Here is an 18,230-nt window from a genome sequence, read left to right as displayed (position 1 = left end):
AACCTGAGCACAGGGAGAGGGGCTTGTGTGTTGGGATGAAGAGAGCATACTGTGTTGGCAGGCTGGGGTTGGAGGCTGAGCCTGGGATGCAAGCACAGGGTGCTGGGTCTGATGCTCACAGGGTGTAGGACACTTAGGAATGAGGATGGCTCTGCTTGCAGGTTGGTGACACTTGGAGGGGCTTGGAAAAGTCCCAGGCAGATGTGGATTTGGGTTGGTTCTAATTGGGGGTATAAAGGAGGTAGCTGTGCAGCTGAGAGCCACCAGAACATGGTATGTGACCCTGGGTGTGTGAGGGAGATACAGAACCATCACCCCAGAGCCCCTTCAAACCTGCTCAGGGCTTAGCTGTCACTGTTCCCTGTCCCAGCAGGACTTTCCCACCCAGTGCAACTGGGAAACCCGTCACCTCAGGCAGCAAAATGCTCGAGAACCTTCAGTGAGAGCAACACACACCTTTTGGGGAGCCCAGCAGCCTAGGGAGCAGACAGCCCAAAGAGCTGCTGGCTCATCCATCCACCTGCCCTTGTGATGCCTCCCCACCACCCCAGCCTCTCTCTGTCCCAGAGATGCACTGAGACCACAGGGTGATGCTCCGCTGTTTATTTCAGCCGCCTGAAGAGTCTCATACAGGTGGTGGGGTGGGGGTGCGTGGGGCAAGGGTTGGGGATGCCTGCCCTGGCCCCCCGGGCCTCTCTCCGGCTCCTCTCATCCTCTCCCCCCTCTCTCCCATTCACTCACTCCTCCTCTCTCCTGTGTCCACCTACGGGTACCCTCTCGGCTGATGAGCCTGGCCCCACGGTGCAGCCTCCTGCTGCTGGGGGTCGCCGCCACGGGGAGGGGCGGGCACTGCCCTCCTCTGCCCCACGGGGCTGCCTCTGGGGCCGGGGGGAGCGAAGGGCCGAGCCCCCCTGGGCTGGGGGGACACGCAGGCTGGGTCCCCCTCTCTGAGCTGGGCAGAGAAGAGGGGGCTCAGCCCAGACCATGCCTAGCTTCTCCCCATCCCTAGCATCGCCGCCGTGCACCCGGAGAAATGCCAGCTCCGGGGTGGCCGGCGGTGCTGGAGTGGGGAGGGGTCCCCACTCGAGTGGGATGAGCCCCAAGCCTGTGCCCAGGGTGGGAAGGGGACTCTGGGGGGATCCAGAACCCGCTGCTGGGACCGTCCGGCTCTCCGTGGAGCTGGCCCAGGCCACCACCTGCTCCCCCCAGCCCCTGCCACCTGTCCCGTCCCTCCCTCCTGCCGCCCCCCGGCCACGGCCTGATCCTGACGCTGGCGTTGCTGCTGCGAAGCTGCGAAAGCAGAGCGAGCCTTTAGAAGCCGGAGGAGAGAGCCCAGGGGGTGCGGGGGGCCCAGAGGCAGCTGCATGGGGGAGACTCCTCAGGCAGGGTCGGGGGAGCGCCGAGAGGCGAGCTGGGGGGCAGGAGGGGGGCATGGCCGAGGGACGGAGGCAGGGACAGAAGGTGCCGGTGGGCTGCTGGAGCAGCCTCCTCTACAGCACTTCATGCTGCTGCTGAGTCGCCTCGCTCACCACCTGCGGGAGAGAGGCACCGTGAGACGCCACGCCGTGTCGCAGCAGAGCCCCGAGCGCGGGAACAGGCGCCGTCCTCGGTCCCCTCCCTCCCCAGCACCCTCCGGAGCCACCCTGCGCTCACCTCCCCGTCACGGGTCTCGATGGTTTTGATCATCACGGTCTTTTTGGTGTGCACCTCGGAGCCCCGTTGCTCTGGGCTGGTCTCTGCAGGAGGAGGACACAGAGGATGGCACCACAGGGACGTGTGGCATAGGGACAGAGGATGGCACCACAGGGACGTGTGGCATGGGAACACAGCCGTGGGGTCACCGAGGAGCTTCAGCAGCCTTGGTTTAATCCCCCCTCGGTTCACAGCAACACCCTAACAAGTGCCCCATAGGGGGGCTCTGTGTGGCACCTGTGTGTCCCCAGCCTGCCAGCCTGGCTACAACCCCCCAGGAGAGACATTTGCCCAAAAGTGGGGAACACGGGGGACGTTTCCCAGATCCCCTTCCTCATGGAGTGAGACTCACCTCGGAAATTGAGTGCAGAAGCGAAGGTCTGGTGCATGGGAATGCTGATCCTGTGGGAACACAGAGGGGAAAGCTTAGTTCCAGCCAGCCCTAACCCTCAGATGTGTCCTCATAAAGTTGGCCCCCCTAAATCCGCTGACCCTGCCAGTTCCCCCAGTATGTCCCACCCCCCTTGCACTCACCGGTTCTCCTCTCCCTCCAGCAGCTTGCGGTACGTGGCGATCTCCACATCCAGGGCCATCTTGACATTGAGCAGGTCCTGGTACTCGCGCAGGTGCCGGGCCATCTCATCCTTCAGGTGCCGGATCTCCTCCTCCAGGCGGGCAATGGTGTCCTGGTACCCGCCGGCCTCCCCTGCAAAGCGCTCCTCCATCTCCCGCATCTGCCGCATCAGCGAGTCATTCTGGGGACATGGGGGTGCTCAGTGAGACAGGGGAGCCAGAGGAGACAGGGGTGGGAGCTGGGGATGCCAGGGCATCCTGGGGAGAGCCCTGGTCAGCCCTGGGCTGGGTTCAGCTGGTGTGGGACCATGATGAGTGACTGTAACCCTTCACCTGCCCAGTGCCAGGCATCAGGGACTCATGGGGGCAAGCTGGGCATGTACTGGGCAACCCCAGCGCTCTGGTGCCCAGGTCCCCCAGCAAAGCCATCCTACTCCAGCACAGAGAGCTGCAGAAGCACTGGATGGCTGCCTGGGGGTGGCACTGGTGCCTGCTGGCTGGCTCCTGCGACCACGACTGTGCCAGAATGGGACTGTTGTGCTCTGTTTGTTTGCAACCACCTTGCCAGCCTGCAACCAGACACCCTGAGCCCTGTGCCCGCCTGCCTGGAGCCTCCCAGGCTGGGTCACATTTTACAATCTGCACTTTGATTCCAGGACTCTGCCAAAATACTTTGCAGGAGCCCCGGCTACTGCTGGGGGAGGTGCAGCCCAAATGTGGGGTACAAGGCCCCCTGCAGCAGCAACTCAGAGAGCTGGGAAGAGCCCCCCCACCCCAGAGATGTCCCTGAGTAGCCTTGGAGCAGCAGGTCCCTGCAGGGAAGCTGGGGATTTCTCAGTGCTGCCCTTAGCTCACCGTGCCCTTGAGGGCATCAATCTCGCAGGTGTAGGACTGGATCTGGTGCCGGTACTCCAGCATCTCCTGTTTGGCCTGCCTCAGCGCATCGTTGTTCTTGTTGGCCGCCTGTGTCAGGTCAGACACCTGGGGACAGAGCACCTGGGTCAGTGGGGATGGCCAAGGTGGAGCCCCCTGTGCTGGGGCCAGCCCGAGCCCGCTGTCTCCCGCACCTTGGACTTGTACCACTCCTCGGCCTCGGCGATGTTCTTGGCAGCAATGCTCTCATACTGAGCACGGATGTCCCGCAGCGCGGCCGTCAAATCAGGCTTGGAGATGTCCATCTCCACCTGGATGTGCTGCTCCTGCAGCTGTGCCTGCAGCTCCCGGATTTCCTGCGGGGACAAGGTGACACCTCAGGGCACCCACTCCGTTTTCACTGCCCTGTGAGTGCCATTGGAAAAGGGTGCCACTTCTGACCTACCTCTTCATGCACCTTCTTGAGGAAGGCGATCTCCTCCTGCAGGGACTCGATCCGTCTTTCCAGGTCAATGCGTGCTAGTGTGGCTGCATCCACATCCTGGGAGGGACACAGGATGAGGGATAGTGAGGGATGGCAGGGAGAGCATGAGGGCTGGAAGGTGCATAGCTGTGTCCAGGACCATGCCCTGGTGCTGGGGCCAGGCTGCTGGGGGGAGATGGGGGTGGAAAGGAGGGTAGGGTTCCCATGCCACCCTAAGGGGACAGGTACTCACAGCTCTGAATGCAGCGAGGTTGTTCTCAGCCTCCTCCTTCAGTTGGATCTCCTCTTGCAGCCTGTAGGCAGAGAAGGGAGGCTAGGGGGGTCTGGAGGGAGCTCCCTCCCTCTGTGTTGGTGTCCCCCCGAGCTGTCCTTAAGCCCAGCAAGGCCCAAGAGGAAGAAAACAGATTGTCCTGTGTTCCCGGCAGGCAGCAGGGGACTGGCGGGGGGCCAGGGGCTCTTCCTCCCATTCCCTATTATAGTCAACGCCAGAGAGATCACAAAGACATGAGGTCAGCTCAGTGCCACGCACACTGCCCAGCCCTTATAGGGGAGAGTGACCAGCAGCTGGGGGGACAGAGCGCAGGATCCAACACAGGCAGTCCAAGAGATGGCCACCAGCTGAGCTCTCCCAGGGAGAGCAGCAGCACAGACAGGTTTCAGCAATGCTCGGGGATGGGATCTGAGGTGGGGACTGCTGTGGGGGAGGCTCAGTCAGGGCTGGAGATCCAGGCTTGTGTCAAGGAAGGGAACAGTACCGCAGGCTGCACGTCAGTGGAAAGGCAGCGGGGAGGAGATGGAGGCGCCCAGGTGGTGCTGGCACATGGGGTGGCAGAAACCCAACACCCGTTTGTTCTGGGCCCTGCTCCTCCCCTGTCACTGAGAGTTCCTCCATGCCACCACCCCCAGCTCCCCAGCATCAGGGAGGACCCCAGCGCTGGCTGTCTGTGGTGGTGGCTGGGGTTACAGAAAGGGGCAGCAGGCTGTGTCACCCCGAGGGAATGGTGTCCCCAGGGCACAGGGTCCAGGAGGGAAGGTGTAGACCATCACCAGAACACATAGCTCCCCTTGAGTATCTGCCCCTACTGCCAGGTTCCCCACGCTCATCAGTCCCTGGGGGTTCCCTCAGTCTGGCCACCCTTGTGAATAATCCCCACTCTCTTCCCTAGCACCAGCCAAGTCCACAGCATCTCTGGGGTGTCCCACTGCTCACAGGGCACCATGGACACCCAGGGCAGGCCTGGAGCATCCCTGGCCTGTGAAAGTGCAGCTGCTTCCACCCCTCCCTCCTTCACGTCTGGAGCTGATAGAGCCCCTTCCCTGGGTTACCTGTCTCCTCACTTCTGCCTGTCTGACTGCATCTGTCTGTCCATCCATCCCACAGAGCTCAGCTCACCCATGGGCCCAGCAGCCCTCCCCTGTGTGAGCAGAGATGGGGACCCCGGGGTGAGGTGCACTTTGATCTCCCAGTCCTGTGGTGTTACAGCCTGGCTTCAGGCTCACTGCAAGGGAGAGCACAGGGGACACCCCTGCTCTGGGAGCCACTCTCCCCTCTGGGCACTGCCCAGACAGTGCTCAAGGGGGACAGAGAACTGGGGTCATGGTGGGCTCTGGGCACAAGGCTCGAGGGTGGCAGACAGCACCTGAAGAGCTGCCTGGGCAAGCCCTGCTCCCACCCACCCCTAGGGATGGAGAGGCACTGATGGATGCCCACAGGGACTCTCCAGGGCTCCCCCTACTCACTTCTGCTTGAGCTTCTGCAGGTCGTCGAGCAGGTTGTCACGCTCAACCTCCACACGCGCCCTCTGGCTGGTGAGCACGTCGATCTGGCGCCGCAGCTCCCGCAGCTCCTCCTCGTACATCTCGGCCACGCGGGTGGGCTCCTTGCCCCGCAGGCGGTTCACCTCGGCCACCATGAGCGCGTTCTGCTGCTCCAGGAAGCGCACCTTCTCGATGTAGTTGGCGAATCGGTCATTGAGCTCCTGCAGCTCCACCTTCTCGTTGGTGCGGGTCTGGAGGAACTCCTGGTTCATGGCATCGGCCAGGCTGAAGTCCAGCAGCTCCCCGGAGCCCTGGTAGGCGCTTTGGTAGGTGCGCAGCGGCGTCACGCGGGTGGTGCGGAAGGTGGACAGGCTGGGCACGGCCGAGGTGCGCGACACCTGGTACACGCGGGAGGTGACGGAGCTGCCGCTGCTGCCCTTGCTCCCGAAGGAGGCTCGGGGGAACACCGGGGAGCCGCCGAAGGTGCGGCGGTAGGAAGAGACCCGCTGGCTGGAGGAGTACGACTGGCTCATGGTGGCGGCGTGGGGAGGCGAGGCCGGAGCAGGGAGCAGGCAGAGGGCTGGCGAGCGGCCGGCACAGCTCGGAGAGGCGTCGGGAGGGGACGGCGCGCCGCTATTTGTATCCTGCGGACATCCCCGCCCCTCCTGCCGCCGGGCAGCTGCGGGATGCTGCCGGGGGGAGAGGGCCGGCAGCCCCCGCCCGCTGCCCCTCACCTGCACACGCCCCCGCCCACGAGGAGCCCTGGGCACCCCCGCAGCTCCCCGGGAGGCCTCGACACCGGCCCCCACTGCTCTTCTTGCCCCGACCCTGGGGGTGCGAGGGGAGCAAGTGGGGCAGACTGGTGGTGAACCCCCTATGAGGATGTAGTGCCACCCAAAAGGGGCCCGGACAGACAGACAGACAGACAGACAGAGAGCCAGCCTAGGCTGACGCCATGAAGGGAAAGAAGGGAACCTTCACAGCATCACTTGACCCCCTTGAGCCAAACCTCATGCCAGGTAGCCATGATCCCCAAATTGGTCTTGAGCACCCCAAACGGCCCCGATGATGCCCTGACCCACCCCCTGCCAAGAGCACCAGGCTCAGGTCTCCATGTGGGGCCAGACTCCCATCCAGAGAGTGATCAAGGAAGGGCCTGGAGAGGGGTTGATGCGGGGGCAGCCCTGCCCTGAGTGTGCTTGTACTGACTCACCACCTAAACCCTCTTTCTGACACGGGGGGCTGAGCACTGGCCAGGGTCTGGGTGCTTTTGGAGTGCTGCTGAGTGACCCCGAGCAGGTGCTGGGTCCGAGCCCCAGTGACGGTGACGTCAGCCCCTGTCCTCGCTCCGGCACATTCCCAAAGCAGCAGGCACTCAACCAAAATAGCCTTCCCAGCTCATACTCGTGGGGTGTGGGACACACAAACGTGGTATTTATAGTGGGGGAGGCACTCTGTTAACCCTTCTTGCTCCAGGCATGTGGAGAGCACAGCTGGATGGGGACCTTGCCTGGAGCAGCCCCAGCCCCTCTCTGATCCCCATCACCCTAAAAGCAGAACGTCATCCCCAGGTTATCCCAAGGCACAGCAGGCTCTGCCCCGTCTCCTCAGTCTCCCCCTTGGCCAGGAAGTACACTGGGGATCAGACAGCCCAGCCCAGCTCCCCAGAAACTCCCAGAATGGGGAATTTCTAAGTTCATGTGAAAAGCCCCACTGCAGCTTCCTGGACAAGCGGTGGGTCAGGTCAGGGACCCTTAGGGCCTGCACAAACCCACAACAGCTGAAAAGAACATCCTGAGGAAGGGTGCCTGTGCTGGGGGAAACCCTCCTGAGGGCTCCCCTTGCCTGGGCAGCACCCCCTCCTTCCCAGACCTCCAGCACACCTGGTGACCCCCAGCTCTGCCCAAGCTGGGCTCTTCTGGCTGACGTCAGCTGGCTCAGCCCCAGTGCCTTTGTCCCTGAAGGCCCTGCTGGAGGGGACCGCTGTGCCACTGGGCACAGGGTGACTCAGCAGCAGGACAGCACTCAGCCCTACCTGGCCCTGCACCCCCAGCCTTCTGTCCTGGCTGTAACGCAGAAGCCAAGCAATGCCACGGCTCACCCATGGCAGCATCAGGCGAAGGCCCGGGCTTGTTCATGGAAGCATTCTCCACTGCCCTGGCTCTGGGAGGAACTCCCCCCTGCTGCCTCCCTGCTCCATGTCACTTGGGCAGCCAGCTAAAGCCTGGGTGGGCCCCACAGACATGCAGGTGCCCAGTGCCCTGCATCCCTCCTGCTCCTGCAAGCCCCCATCCCTGGAGCCTCTCCCAGCCTCCCATTGCAGAGTGATGTAGCGTCTTCCCAGAGAGTACAAGCTGCCTGGAGGAGCCTGCCTTTAAAAGGGAAGGTATTTCCAGATGAGGTTGTTTCATCCCAGCTCAGGGAGAGAATGGAAGAAAGGGGGGGCTTGTGGGGGGAGAGTAGATGGAAAAACAGACAGCATCCTTCCTCCTTCTGGCCCCATTCCGAGTATGCCCTGCACATCCCAGAGCGCCGCACGTGTGCCCTGCCCGTGCCGCAAGTTCCAGCAAGCGGCCCTTGGCTGGAGTGCAGAGGGGCAGGTGGGTGCCCTGTGAGGGGGACTCAGGGCATCTGGGACAGCACAGCACCAGGAACAGAGTTCAGTCGTCCCTTTCCATGACCCCACCCCGCTGCTGTGCCAGCTGGGACTGTGGGGAGCATGGACTCCTCAGGGATAGTGTCCAGAAGTGCCTGGCACCCTGCCCTGGTAGGTTTCAGGTAATGGAAAGGTGATGCAAATCCCATCTCAGGCCTGGGTAGCCCTTGTTCCCATCCTCATCCCACAGAGCAGGTGGGGGCAGGGTTGGGGTGCTCCAGGGAGGGGAAATGCACTCTTGGGCACTGCTGCTTGGAGGGGAAGCAGCGCAGAGGGGTTAACTGGGAGTATCCTCCTGACCCTGCCCTGTTTGAAGTGGCCCTTCCTCAGCTGTGGTGACAGCCTTCCGGCATGGCTCTGAGCAAGCAGGGGCCCCACGTCTTGCAGAGGGCAAACAAGCTTCTTAGGAAATCCCCGTCAGCTTGGGGGACCCAGCATGCCAGGAAGGAGGGATGAAGAGCAGGACCAGAGACCCTGCCTGAGTCCCACGGAAAAGGCGCCAAACACTCTGTGCCAGCTACAGACCCAGAGGCTGCAGAAAGTGAGGAGGCCAGAAGAGCAGGGCTGCCTCCTGTCCTGTCCAGCCCGTGCAGCCTCTCCACAGCTCCGTCCCAGGCCGGGCTGACCCAGACCAGTGGAGCCTGGGAAGTGGCTCCTGAACCCCCGCACTGGCCTGGTCCCAGTTTCCATCAAATCTTGGATGAGACTGCTGCCGGGAAGGCGTTTGGAGCTGGAATGTCAAACAACTCCCTCTGCTCATGACATCCCTGTGAGCAAAGCCAGCTGCATCCTGCAGCCGCCCCTCCCTCCTGGCCCTCCCTCCCTCCCTGCCATTCCCCCAGGATTTAAACCCAGCACAGCCTCCTTGGGCTGTGGGTGTCTTGGGGCTTGAAGCTAGACAGGATGTGGGGACAGGGTGCTGGCCCTTCCTTGTCCCTGTGCCCTGCCACCAGGACCCAATGCCCCCTTATGCCTGGCCTTAGCTTAAGGGTGAGTTGAGAAATGGGAATGAGAATGGGAATGAAGCAGCGGGGGTGTCCATTCCCCTCCCTCCTGACCCCTGGCTGTCTTCCTTCGTCCCGCTCCTTTTACAGCCATGAGCCTCCCAGGCGCCTTTACCCTAAGAGGGAAGGAGTGTGTGGCCCATTCCCCAGTGCTGACGGATCCATGGTGCATGCTATTGTCTAAATAGGAGGTGGTTCTCCCTCCCTGCCTGGACCAAGGCCCAGACTGGCCTGATGGGGTCCCAGGAGCTGGTGGGTAAAGTCTCCATTCCCCCCACACCCGCTGTTCATCCCAGCTGCCCCCATGCCTTTGCCCATTCCAGAGCTCAGGACCAGGGGGTGCACAGACTGTCTGTTTGCTCTTGGTCCCCACCCCCATGTCCCCAGGTGATGGGGATGCTGAGGACATTGTCCTGTCTGTGAGTGGCAGAGAATGCTGGGGGTGCCTGCATGCCCCCACGGCAAGCATGGATGCCAGGGGTGTCCAGAGGCAACCTGTATAGATGCTGGGAGGTGTTTGATCACCTCCCTCGGTCTTTGTATGTCCTCTGGGCAAGTTGTTGCCCCCATGTGTGACGAGCATGCTGGGGGTGAGCTGTTGCCCTGTGTAGGTGATGGCCGAGACCAGCTACTTCCATGTCCATGCAGATGCTTGACTCATACCCCTGCTCCATCACTCATCTAGAGCTGGCCCTGTGGTCCATGGGGAAGTTGGGGATGTTCCCCCATCCCTGCTGCCTAGGGGCAGGCTAAAGGGTGTCCTGCCCTCATGGTCCATGGGGACATTCACCTTCCCAGTGCTGTGGAGATACCAAAGTTGCCCTTGTGATCCACGTGGCCGTGGGGATGACGGAGTGGCTGAGTGTCCCTGGGGATGCTGCAGGCCTCGATAGCGTCAGCCATGCCAGTGAGATGAGGCAGCAGCACCCGCCGCATCGCTGGCGGCTCACGTAAGGCATGGCGGCTGCTCGCTCAGCCTCCAGCAATTCCTGGGCGCTGATTTCACTTTCCCATGCTCAGACACGTGGGCCGGGATGCGGGGGACCGCCTCGATGGATGCCATCCCTTTGCTCATCCTGGCAGGGCTGGCAAGGGGGGGTCCGGCAGCCTGGCAGGCACTGGGAGAAGGGGGTGGCACTTCCTGGAGCTCTGCTGTGTTTACAGTCTTTGTCCTGGGCCATCTTTCCATTAACCCCTTCCAGCAGGGAGGGCTAAGAACTGCCTGCCCGTCCCCAGAGCCTGCTGCCAGCAGGGAACACTTCTCTTACAAAGCCTGCCCAGAACCCCACCTGGGCTGCCAGGGGACACAGGAAGGACCACGGCGCCCTGTCCCTGCTGGCCCTTCCCTGCCAGGCACCCCTGGGCACACACGAGCCCAGCAGCAGGGTGCATACATGTGGAGGAGGAGCTGATGCCGTTTTGGAAGGGCTGCCTGTGGCTCCCCGCTGCTCTGGATGATCCGTGGGGTAGCACGGGATGGGGGACAGCAGCACTGTCTTTCCAGGAGCACGGTGATGGGGTAGGGGGCAACCATAGCAGGTGCTGTGCAGCCCTTGGCACCCAGCCCGGGGTGAGTCAGAGCCCACCCGGATATAGCCATCAGGAGCTTTTTCTGGAAGTCCCGCTGTGCCGGGAATAGCTGTGGCACGCCGAGGCACTGCCCTTTGCTCGCAGCGGCGGGGCTGGACAGAGGCCACACCCGGCCCTGCCACTCACGGCTGCTCTGACAGCCCCGAGGCAGGCACGCCCTGCCCCTGCACACACACCCCTCGGGAGCCATCCACCCCGAGCACCCGCTGGGTACCCATCCCCTCTGGGCATCCACCGCTGGGAGCCAGGGCTCTAAATGTCCTCAGGTGTCCCTCAGGCACAGCCTGGGAACCATTCAAGAGCTTCTGGCCCCGAGCTGAGTTCTGGCAGCAGGGGGGTGATGCTGGCAGGAGGAGCGTGGGGATGGCTGTCTGGCACACAAGTGCCTTTGACACACGTATCCCAGCTCCGGGCTGGAGTGCTGGGTGCTCCCAGCCTGCTCCCAGCCCATCTCCAGCCTGGCCTGGGGGGGGTCTGGCCCTGTGTTGTGCTGTGGTTGACATGGAGACCCTCCAGCTGTCTGTTTGCAGGGTGCTAGGCAGTGGGAGAGCTCGTTCTCATTTGGTGGTGGGGAGAGGCAGGTGCTGGGGGCTGGGAGCATAAATCCAGAGCTGTCAGGAGCTCTCAGCACGACAGGTCACAGGGTCAGGGGCAGCAGGACCACCAGTTTCCAGTCCTCAGAACACAGACAGCATCTCCAGCTCACAGGGTGCCCACACGGGTGACTCAGGAGCTGGGAATCCAGCTGGCACCCAACACCTGGACCCCATGCAGCACTCACAGGCTGCCACGTCCATCTCCCAAGGCCACATACACATTGCTAGGAAGAAAGGACCCTGCTGGGAAATGATGCATGAAGACTGATGAAACCCAAAACCTTGCTGCTGCACCCAGCCCATGAAGGGAACCCAGACAAGGGTGGGAGGCACCCTAATCCATGCAAGACCAAGGGGTCCTATCCCTTGGGAGTGCTCCTGGGGCTGACAGGCAGCTTGGGTGCTGCCCTGCCACCGTGCCAATGCTCAGAACCCAGTGCATTGCTGTTGCTCAGAGACATTTGCCTCCAACATGGGACCACGGGTTTGTGCCTTGTTTCATGTGGGGGCCAGGCAGTGCCAAGGCAGTGCAGGATGGGGGGCTGCAGCTTGGCTGTGACCCACCCCACTCCAAATATACCTAGCCTTAGAGTGAGTGTGTTTTCCTCTGCACCTGCACCCCTCTGCAGGCAGGCCAACCCCATTCTGGGGCAGTCCCTGCTCCCCCAGTTAGCACTACAACTGTGGCACAGTGGGGCAGGATGGGTGACCATCTTTGTGGAGCCTGTCCCTGCCCCTTGATTCCCATCCCAGTCCCTCCTGGCTGTGTCCCTCTTCCACCCACCCTTAATTCAGCTGTACCCCAGCCTTGTCAGGCTCTGTGTTTGCCTGGCCTGGGCCAGAGTACGGGGTGAGGGGTGCAGGCTGAGAGTGCAAAGTGCATGGCAGGGAGTACAGTGTGGGAGGTGCAGGGTGTGGATCGCGGGGCGCAGGATGCACATTGCCGATTGCGGGCTGTGGATTGCGGGGTGCAGGGCTGGGTGCAGATTGCGGGGTTCAGGGTGTGGATTGCAGGGTTCAGGTTGCGGATTGCAGGGTGCAGAGTGTGGATTGCGGGGTGTGGATTACAGGGCGCAGGGTGTGGATTGCCGGGTTCAGGGCGCGGATTGCGGGGTGTGGATTACAGGGCGCAGGGTGTGGATTGCCGGGTTCAGGGCGCGGATTGCGGGGTGTGGATTATAGGGCGCAGGGTGTGGATTGCCGGGTTCAGGGCGCGGATTGCGGGGCGGGGATTGCAGGGTGCAGAGTTCGGAGTCCGGGCGCAGGCCGCGCGTTCCTCCAGGCCAGCAGGGGGCGCTGTTCGGGCCGGCGCGGGGCGGTGGCGGCCATGCAGGTAGCGGGCGGGCGGCGGGCGCGGGACGGGGTCGGGTCGGTGCCGCCCGGGACGGGGTCCCCGGTCCCGCGGGGGTCCCGGCCCGGGGCGGGGTTTTGCCGGTAATGTGCGGTGACGGCGGTGCCCACAGGCGGCGGCGCAGGGCTCGAAGGCGGCGGCGCAGGAACTGGTGAAGTTCGTGAACCGCAGTCCGTCTCCGTACCACGGTGAGCCCCGCCCGCTCCCCTCCCCGGCCCTGTTCCTCTTCCCGCGGGCGGCCCTGACGGCTCTTTTCCCCTCAGTGGTGGCCGAATGCCGCAGCCGGCTACTGCAGGCCGGCTTCCAGGAGCTGAAGGAGACGGAGCACTGGGACGTGCTGCCGGCGCAGAAGGTGGGCCCGGCTGGGACGGGGCAGCGGGAGCCGGGGTGGACGGGGCATCTCACCTCTGCCCCTCTGCCTCCAGTACTTCATCACCAGGAACTACTCCACCCTCATCGCCTTTGCCGTCGGCGGCCAGTTCCAGCCCGGGAATGGGTTCAGCCTGCTAGGAGCCCACACCGACAGCCCCTGCCTCAGGGTAAGGTCCCCCGGCTGGCTGCTGAGTCTTTCTCTGGGTTCCTCCAGTTTCATGCCCCAAGCAGAAACTATCCTGACTACCCCTGTGCCCTGCAGCATCATTGTTGGGTCCCTGCACCTTCCAAATATGTCATCCAAAGCAGCCCCTGCATTGCTCTGCCTGCTGCTGTCTCCTCTGTGTCCCTGGTCCTGAAAAACCCCTCACAGCACTCTGTGCTGGCAGCATCAGCAGTGAGGCTCTGGGCATGAGCTGCCCAGTTCCCACCAGCTGCCCGTTCCCCAGCGCTTCATGGTGCCAGCAGTGACACCTCTGCTGCTGCCCAGGTGAAGCGTCGCTCAAAGCGGGGACAGGTGGGCATAGTGCAAGTCGGAGTGGAGACCTATGGAGGGGGCATCTGGAACACCTGGTTCGACCGTGACCTCACCGTGGCCGGGAGGGTGATCATAAAGGTGAGTCTGATTTAGGGCACGCATGGTTGGATAGCTGTGTGTCTCTGGCACTGGGTCACTGACCCCCACGCAGAGTGGGACCTGCTGCAGCCTCTCAGCTCTGCAGCCTGGCCCCAGAAGGCCTCCTTGTGTTTCAGGACCAAGCCACGGGGCGCCTGGAGCAGCGCCTGGTACGTGTGGAGCGGCCCATCCTCCGCATTCCTCACCTGGCCATCCATCTGCAGCGCAGCATCAATGAGAGCTTTGGGCCCAACACCGAGCACCACCTGTAAGGCCTGGCTCAGCCCCGACTCCTGGCCAGCCCTTGGGAGGGCTGGGACCCAGCTAGAGCAAAGCCCCACCTTAGCTCTCCCTTTGGCAGCCACTCATTGCAGTGGGGAGATCTGCAGTGGCTTTTAGCCCCACAGAGTACTTCCAGGAGATGCTTCCAAGCATTTGGGAAAGGACACTGGAGTGTCCTGAGGTGGCACAATAGATTTGTATTTAAAATGTGCATTCTTCTTCCATTTGGCATATCAGTCATTCCCTGGAGGAGCAAGGCAAACACACCAGGAAGGGTTGGCAGTGTGTGACCCAAGCAGGTGAGGTGAGCAAAGCTCTGGGAGCTAATGTTGCTGACCCCCACAGGGTTCCCATTCTGGCCACTGCAGTGCAGGAGGAGCTGGAAAAGGAGGTGCTTATGGAGTCCACACCTTGCAGTGCTGCGTCCCAGGTGAGCTGTGTGCCAGGGATCAGCAGGGACACTTGCAAGGACCTCATACTTGCCACCTTTGATTTTGAGTCCTCAGGGGCCTGCCACCAGGTTCCCCTTCTCCCTGTGGACTGCTGGTAACCTTCCACTCTGCCCAACAGTTGTGCACACAGCACATCTGTTCAGCCATCTCTCTCTTCTCACCCTTGCCTGCAGCCAGTGTGGAAGGGTGCATCTCCCTGGGGAGGGAGGGCAGGGCAGGGAGGGGGGCTAGCACAGGGGCATAGAGCTGTCCTGGCTGAGGTGGGGGCTTGAACATGGGAGATGTTAGTAGGAGAGAGGACTTTGCCAACATAAGCAGGATCAGGGACAGCTTTGCAAAAGGAACCAGGAGTTTCTCCTGCCATCCACTGCCTGCCCTGCCCACATCTCTGCTTTCTTCCCAGACAGAGCGGCACAGCCCTGTTCTGCTTTCCCTGATCTGCCCCCAGCTGGGGGTGAAACCAGAGCAGATTGTGGAGATGGAGCTATGCCTGGCAGATACACAGCCAGCGGTGAGTAAGGGCAGGAACCTCCGTCTGTCTGCACACAGCCTGCAGGCTGGCACTACACAGGTCTTACCGTGTTACCTGCTGCATGTCCTTTGCCTGGGGCATGCCAGGCTGGGAGCTGAATGGAACTAGAGGGAGCTGCTCCTGAGGGGCAGAGATAAGGGTACCAGAATGGGAATCCAGTGGCAGGTACTTTTTGGTGACCCAGAGCTTGTGCCCCACTCCTCTTGGCTCTCTGCAGACGCTGGGTGGTGCCTTCGATGAGTTCATCTTCTCCCCACGTCTGGACAACCTGCACAGCTGCTACTGCGCCTTGCAGGTGAGAGGGCAAACAACCTGGAGACTGCAGCGTGGCCCCCGTGCACCCCAGCTCAGCTTTGGGCTGGCCAAAGGCTCTGCAGGGAGTTGTGTTCTCATGGAATGGGTCTAGATTGTTGGAGGACCTGGGGTTGGGTGCCCCCTTTGCTGGGTGTGTGGGATTCCCAGCAGCTCCCAGGGGTGACTCTTGCTGTCGCTGGGCAATGTGTGTGCCCACAAATCCTTCCTCCATGCTTTGGACTCTCCTGGGAGATTTCCTGATGGCTCAGTCCTGAGATTCCCAGGATGGAGTGGCACTCATGCTGGTGTCCATTCCCCCCTAATCCTGCAGGCCTTGATTGACTCGTGTGCAGCACCCTCGTCCCTCTCCGAGGAGCCCAATGTGCGTCTCATCGCGCTCTATGACAACGAGGAGGTGAGCGAGGGGCACAGCCATGGGGTGGCTGGCACCAGAAGGTGCTCCATGTTCTCTGCTCTTCCCCAGCCATGCCTAGCATTGGAGAGAGCATCCTAGCAGGAGAGAGATCCCACAGCCCAGTGGAGGAAGCAGGGATTTGCTTACAGCCACGTGGAGCATGGCCCAGGCAGGGGTGGGAAGCGCTGGTGTGGCAGGAAGCTGCTTGGCTGGCCTTAGGGAGCAGCCTGTCACTCCTGTGGCCCCTGTGGTGCTGGAGGCTTGTGCTGATGGTGATCCTTGGCAGGTAGGGTCAGAGAGTGCACAGGGTGCAGAGTCCTTGCTAACGGAGCTGGTGCTGCGCCGGATCTCTGCGTCGCCGCACAACCTGACAGCCTTCGAGGAGGCAGTGGCCAAGTCCTACATGATCAGTGCTGATATGGCCCATGCTGTGCACCCCAATTATGTGTGAGTAGTCTGAGCCGTGCCACAGGCCTGACAGCCTGCCCTGCCACCTGTGGGATGTATCCCCATCACTCCCCAGGTGGTACAGACAGGACAGTCCTTGTTGCAGCAGGGTATGAGTAAGAGTGTGAAACACTTCTCTTTTGCAGGGACAAGCATGAGGAGAATCATCGTCCAGCCTTCCACAAGGTGAGGGCAGCCCTCTGCTTGGCTCTAGGATGGTTGCTGTCTGTCTGTCCTGCAGTGCTGCTGCCCAGCATTCAAATGGAAAACATTTATCCTGCAATGGGATTTGACTATGCCACATGTCTGATGTTAATCACTTGGGATCCCAGTCTTGTCCATAGAGCTCCTCCCTGCTCTGAGCTGGGGCTGTCCCCATGGAAACACTGTCCCCATCCCCATGGGCTCACCCAGGAAAGGGAGAATGCATGATATGTTGGGCATTGCCTGGGCATGGGTGTTTCCAGGGCCACTGACTGTTCCTGGGTCCCATCACAGGCCTGCCTTCCTTTGTGCAGGGCCCTGTCATCAAGGTGAACAGCAACCAGCGCTACGCCTCCACAGCTGTCACTGAAGCTGTGATCCGGGACATTGCTGCCCGCGTGGGTGTCCCTCTGCAGGTGAGCCGGACTGGGTGAGCCCTCCTTGAACATCAGGAGTTTGGGCTGCAGCCCTGCCCCTGGGTTCATCAGAGGGGGCCTGTGCCCAAGCTCCACCCCTGTTACCATGTCTGACCCCACTGGGGTCTCTGTGCTGCCTGTTGCTGTGAGGCTCCAGCCCCAGGACTGCCTCAGGGAGCAGGCTGGTGAGCAGAATGGAGCCTGGCCTGAGCGTGTCCTATCTCTGGAGCGTTCTTTGAACCCTGGCATGGGTTGGTGCTGCTTCCCTGCCCCAGGTCACCTCCCTTCAGGGCTGAGGGCCCATGTGGGAGGCCATGGGGTAGCGTGTGGAGCTGCTGAGGTCTTGCCCCCATGCAGGAGTTCATGGTGCGCAACGACACACCCTGCGGCACCACCATCGGCCCCATCCTGGCCTCCCGCCTGGGGCTGCGTGTGCTGGACATTGGCTGCCCCCAGCTGGCCATGCACTCCATCCGGGAGATGTGCTGCACCTCGGGGGTGCTTCAGAGCATCACCCTCTTCAAGGTGAGCCCTGTGTCCCCCATCCTGCGCTAAAGTTCACTCCCTGCTCCTCTACATCTCCCACATCCCCATGTCCCCAACCAATCCCTGCTTTGGGGCTGAACCCAGCCATCCCACAGAGCTCCCCAGCTCTCTGGAGCAGCTCAGGTACTGGCTGCTTCCGGAGGTGCCCCCTCTCATCCCAGCCTTCCCCAGTGACTGCCATCCCTAAGTAGTTCCTATGGCAACTGGTGCTAGCCTTGAGTCAGCGATGAGTTACTATGGCGACGTGGTCCTGCTCTCTGCAAGTAGCTGCCTGCTGTGACGCTGTGACTGGGAGATGCTGCCTGCCCCCACTGCCTGTCCCCCCACCCTGCACCGCCTTGCTCAGCCCACCCTGACAGCCTCTCTTCTTCCAGGGCTTCTTCGAGCTCCTGCCGACGGTCAGCAGCAGCCTGGTGGTCGACTGAACATGGTGGGGAGGGCGTAGCAGTGGGTTTAGTCCTGGGGCCATTAAAGCATTTCTGTCTCACCAGCGAGTGGTCCATGACTGTGGCTGGGGCTGACGTATGTGGCTCCCCCTGGGGACTCCCATCACTCGCACCTGTGCTCTCCTCTGGAACCGCGAGCAAGGCTCATCCACAATCCCTTGTCAAGGGGTGTTGGGGGTCCCAGCTAAGGGGCCGGAGGACAGGGCTCAGCTTTTACTCAGGGAGAGCTGGTGGGAGGATGTCCGGTCTGGTGCATCGCTGGGGCCGCCCCTTTCCCCAGGAACGAGCCTGCGGCCGTGTGCGCACGGATCTGCCGGCGCCAGACCCGGAGCTGCTCGCCGGGGCCGGTACAGGGGGTCCCTGCCCGGGCCGGGGGCTGCCTTCTGCCCGCGGCCGATGCCCGGGCGGTGCCGCCGGGCGGGGCACGAGGGTGCGGCTCCGCGCTCGCCGCTCATTGGGCGGCTCTCAGGGGCGTGTCCCAGGCGGGAGCCAGTGTGGCCGCGGGGCAGGGAAGGGGCGGGCGCTGATTGGCGGGGGCTCTTCTGGCGCTGTGGCACACCCCCGGGGAGGCGTGGCTCGCCCCCGGGGACGCGGCGATTGGCGGGGCGCTCGGCCGCCTCTCCCCGGAGCG

General features: G+C 62.4%; 2 protein-coding genes across 3 annotated transcripts; one reads left to right on the top strand and one right to left on the bottom strand.

Moving 5' to 3' along the window:
* Positions 1 to 588: 588 nt before the first annotated feature.
* Positions 589 to 5,998, bottom strand: DES (desmin). The gene is made up of 9 exons (XM_063161948.1): positions 5,363 to 5,998; positions 3,855 to 3,915; positions 3,584 to 3,679; positions 3,333 to 3,494; positions 3,121 to 3,246; positions 2,227 to 2,447; positions 2,045 to 2,094; positions 1,654 to 1,736; positions 589 to 1,532 (listed from the first exon to the last, which is right to left on the bottom strand). Exons 1-9 carry the CDS (start codon positions 5,911 to 5,913, stop codon positions 1,491 to 1,493), a joined length of 1,392 nt encoding a protein of 463 aa, XP_063018018.1. The 5' UTR covers positions 5,914 to 5,998; the 3' UTR covers positions 589 to 1,490.
* A 6,528-nt stretch (positions 5,999 to 12,526) lies between these two features.
* DNPEP (aspartyl aminopeptidase) lies at positions 12,527 to 17,643 on the top strand. 2 transcript variants are annotated; one of them, XM_063161947.1, is made up of 15 exons: positions 12,527 to 12,559; positions 12,690 to 12,765; positions 12,841 to 12,929; positions 13,003 to 13,116; positions 13,440 to 13,565; positions 13,703 to 13,833; positions 14,193 to 14,277; positions 14,703 to 14,810; positions 15,049 to 15,126; positions 15,457 to 15,540; positions 15,827 to 15,987; positions 16,134 to 16,173; positions 16,506 to 16,607; positions 16,965 to 17,132; positions 17,528 to 17,643. In XM_063161947.1, the coding sequence occupies exons 1-15, from the start codon at positions 12,554 to 12,556 to the stop codon at positions 17,576 to 17,578; spliced, it is 1,419 nt and encodes a 472-aa protein (XP_063018017.1). In that variant the 5' UTR covers positions 12,527 to 12,553; the 3' UTR covers positions 17,579 to 17,643. The 2 variants fall into 2 exon arrangements, 1 of the variants encoding a protein (XP_063018017.1); XR_010028551.1 differs by lacking the exon at positions 17,528 to 17,643 and having other exon boundaries at positions 16,506 to 16,858; positions 16,965 to 17,104.
* The last annotated feature ends 587 nt before the right edge of the window (positions 17,644 to 18,230 follow it).

Source organism: Melospiza melodia, chromosome 8, assembly GCF_035770615.1.
Source record: "Melospiza melodia melodia isolate bMelMel2 chromosome 8, bMelMel2.pri, whole genome shotgun sequence".
Taxonomy (NCBI): Eukaryota; Metazoa; Chordata; class Aves; order Passeriformes; family Passerellidae; genus Melospiza; species Melospiza melodia.
This window is presented reverse-complemented; position numbering and strand designations above follow the sequence as displayed.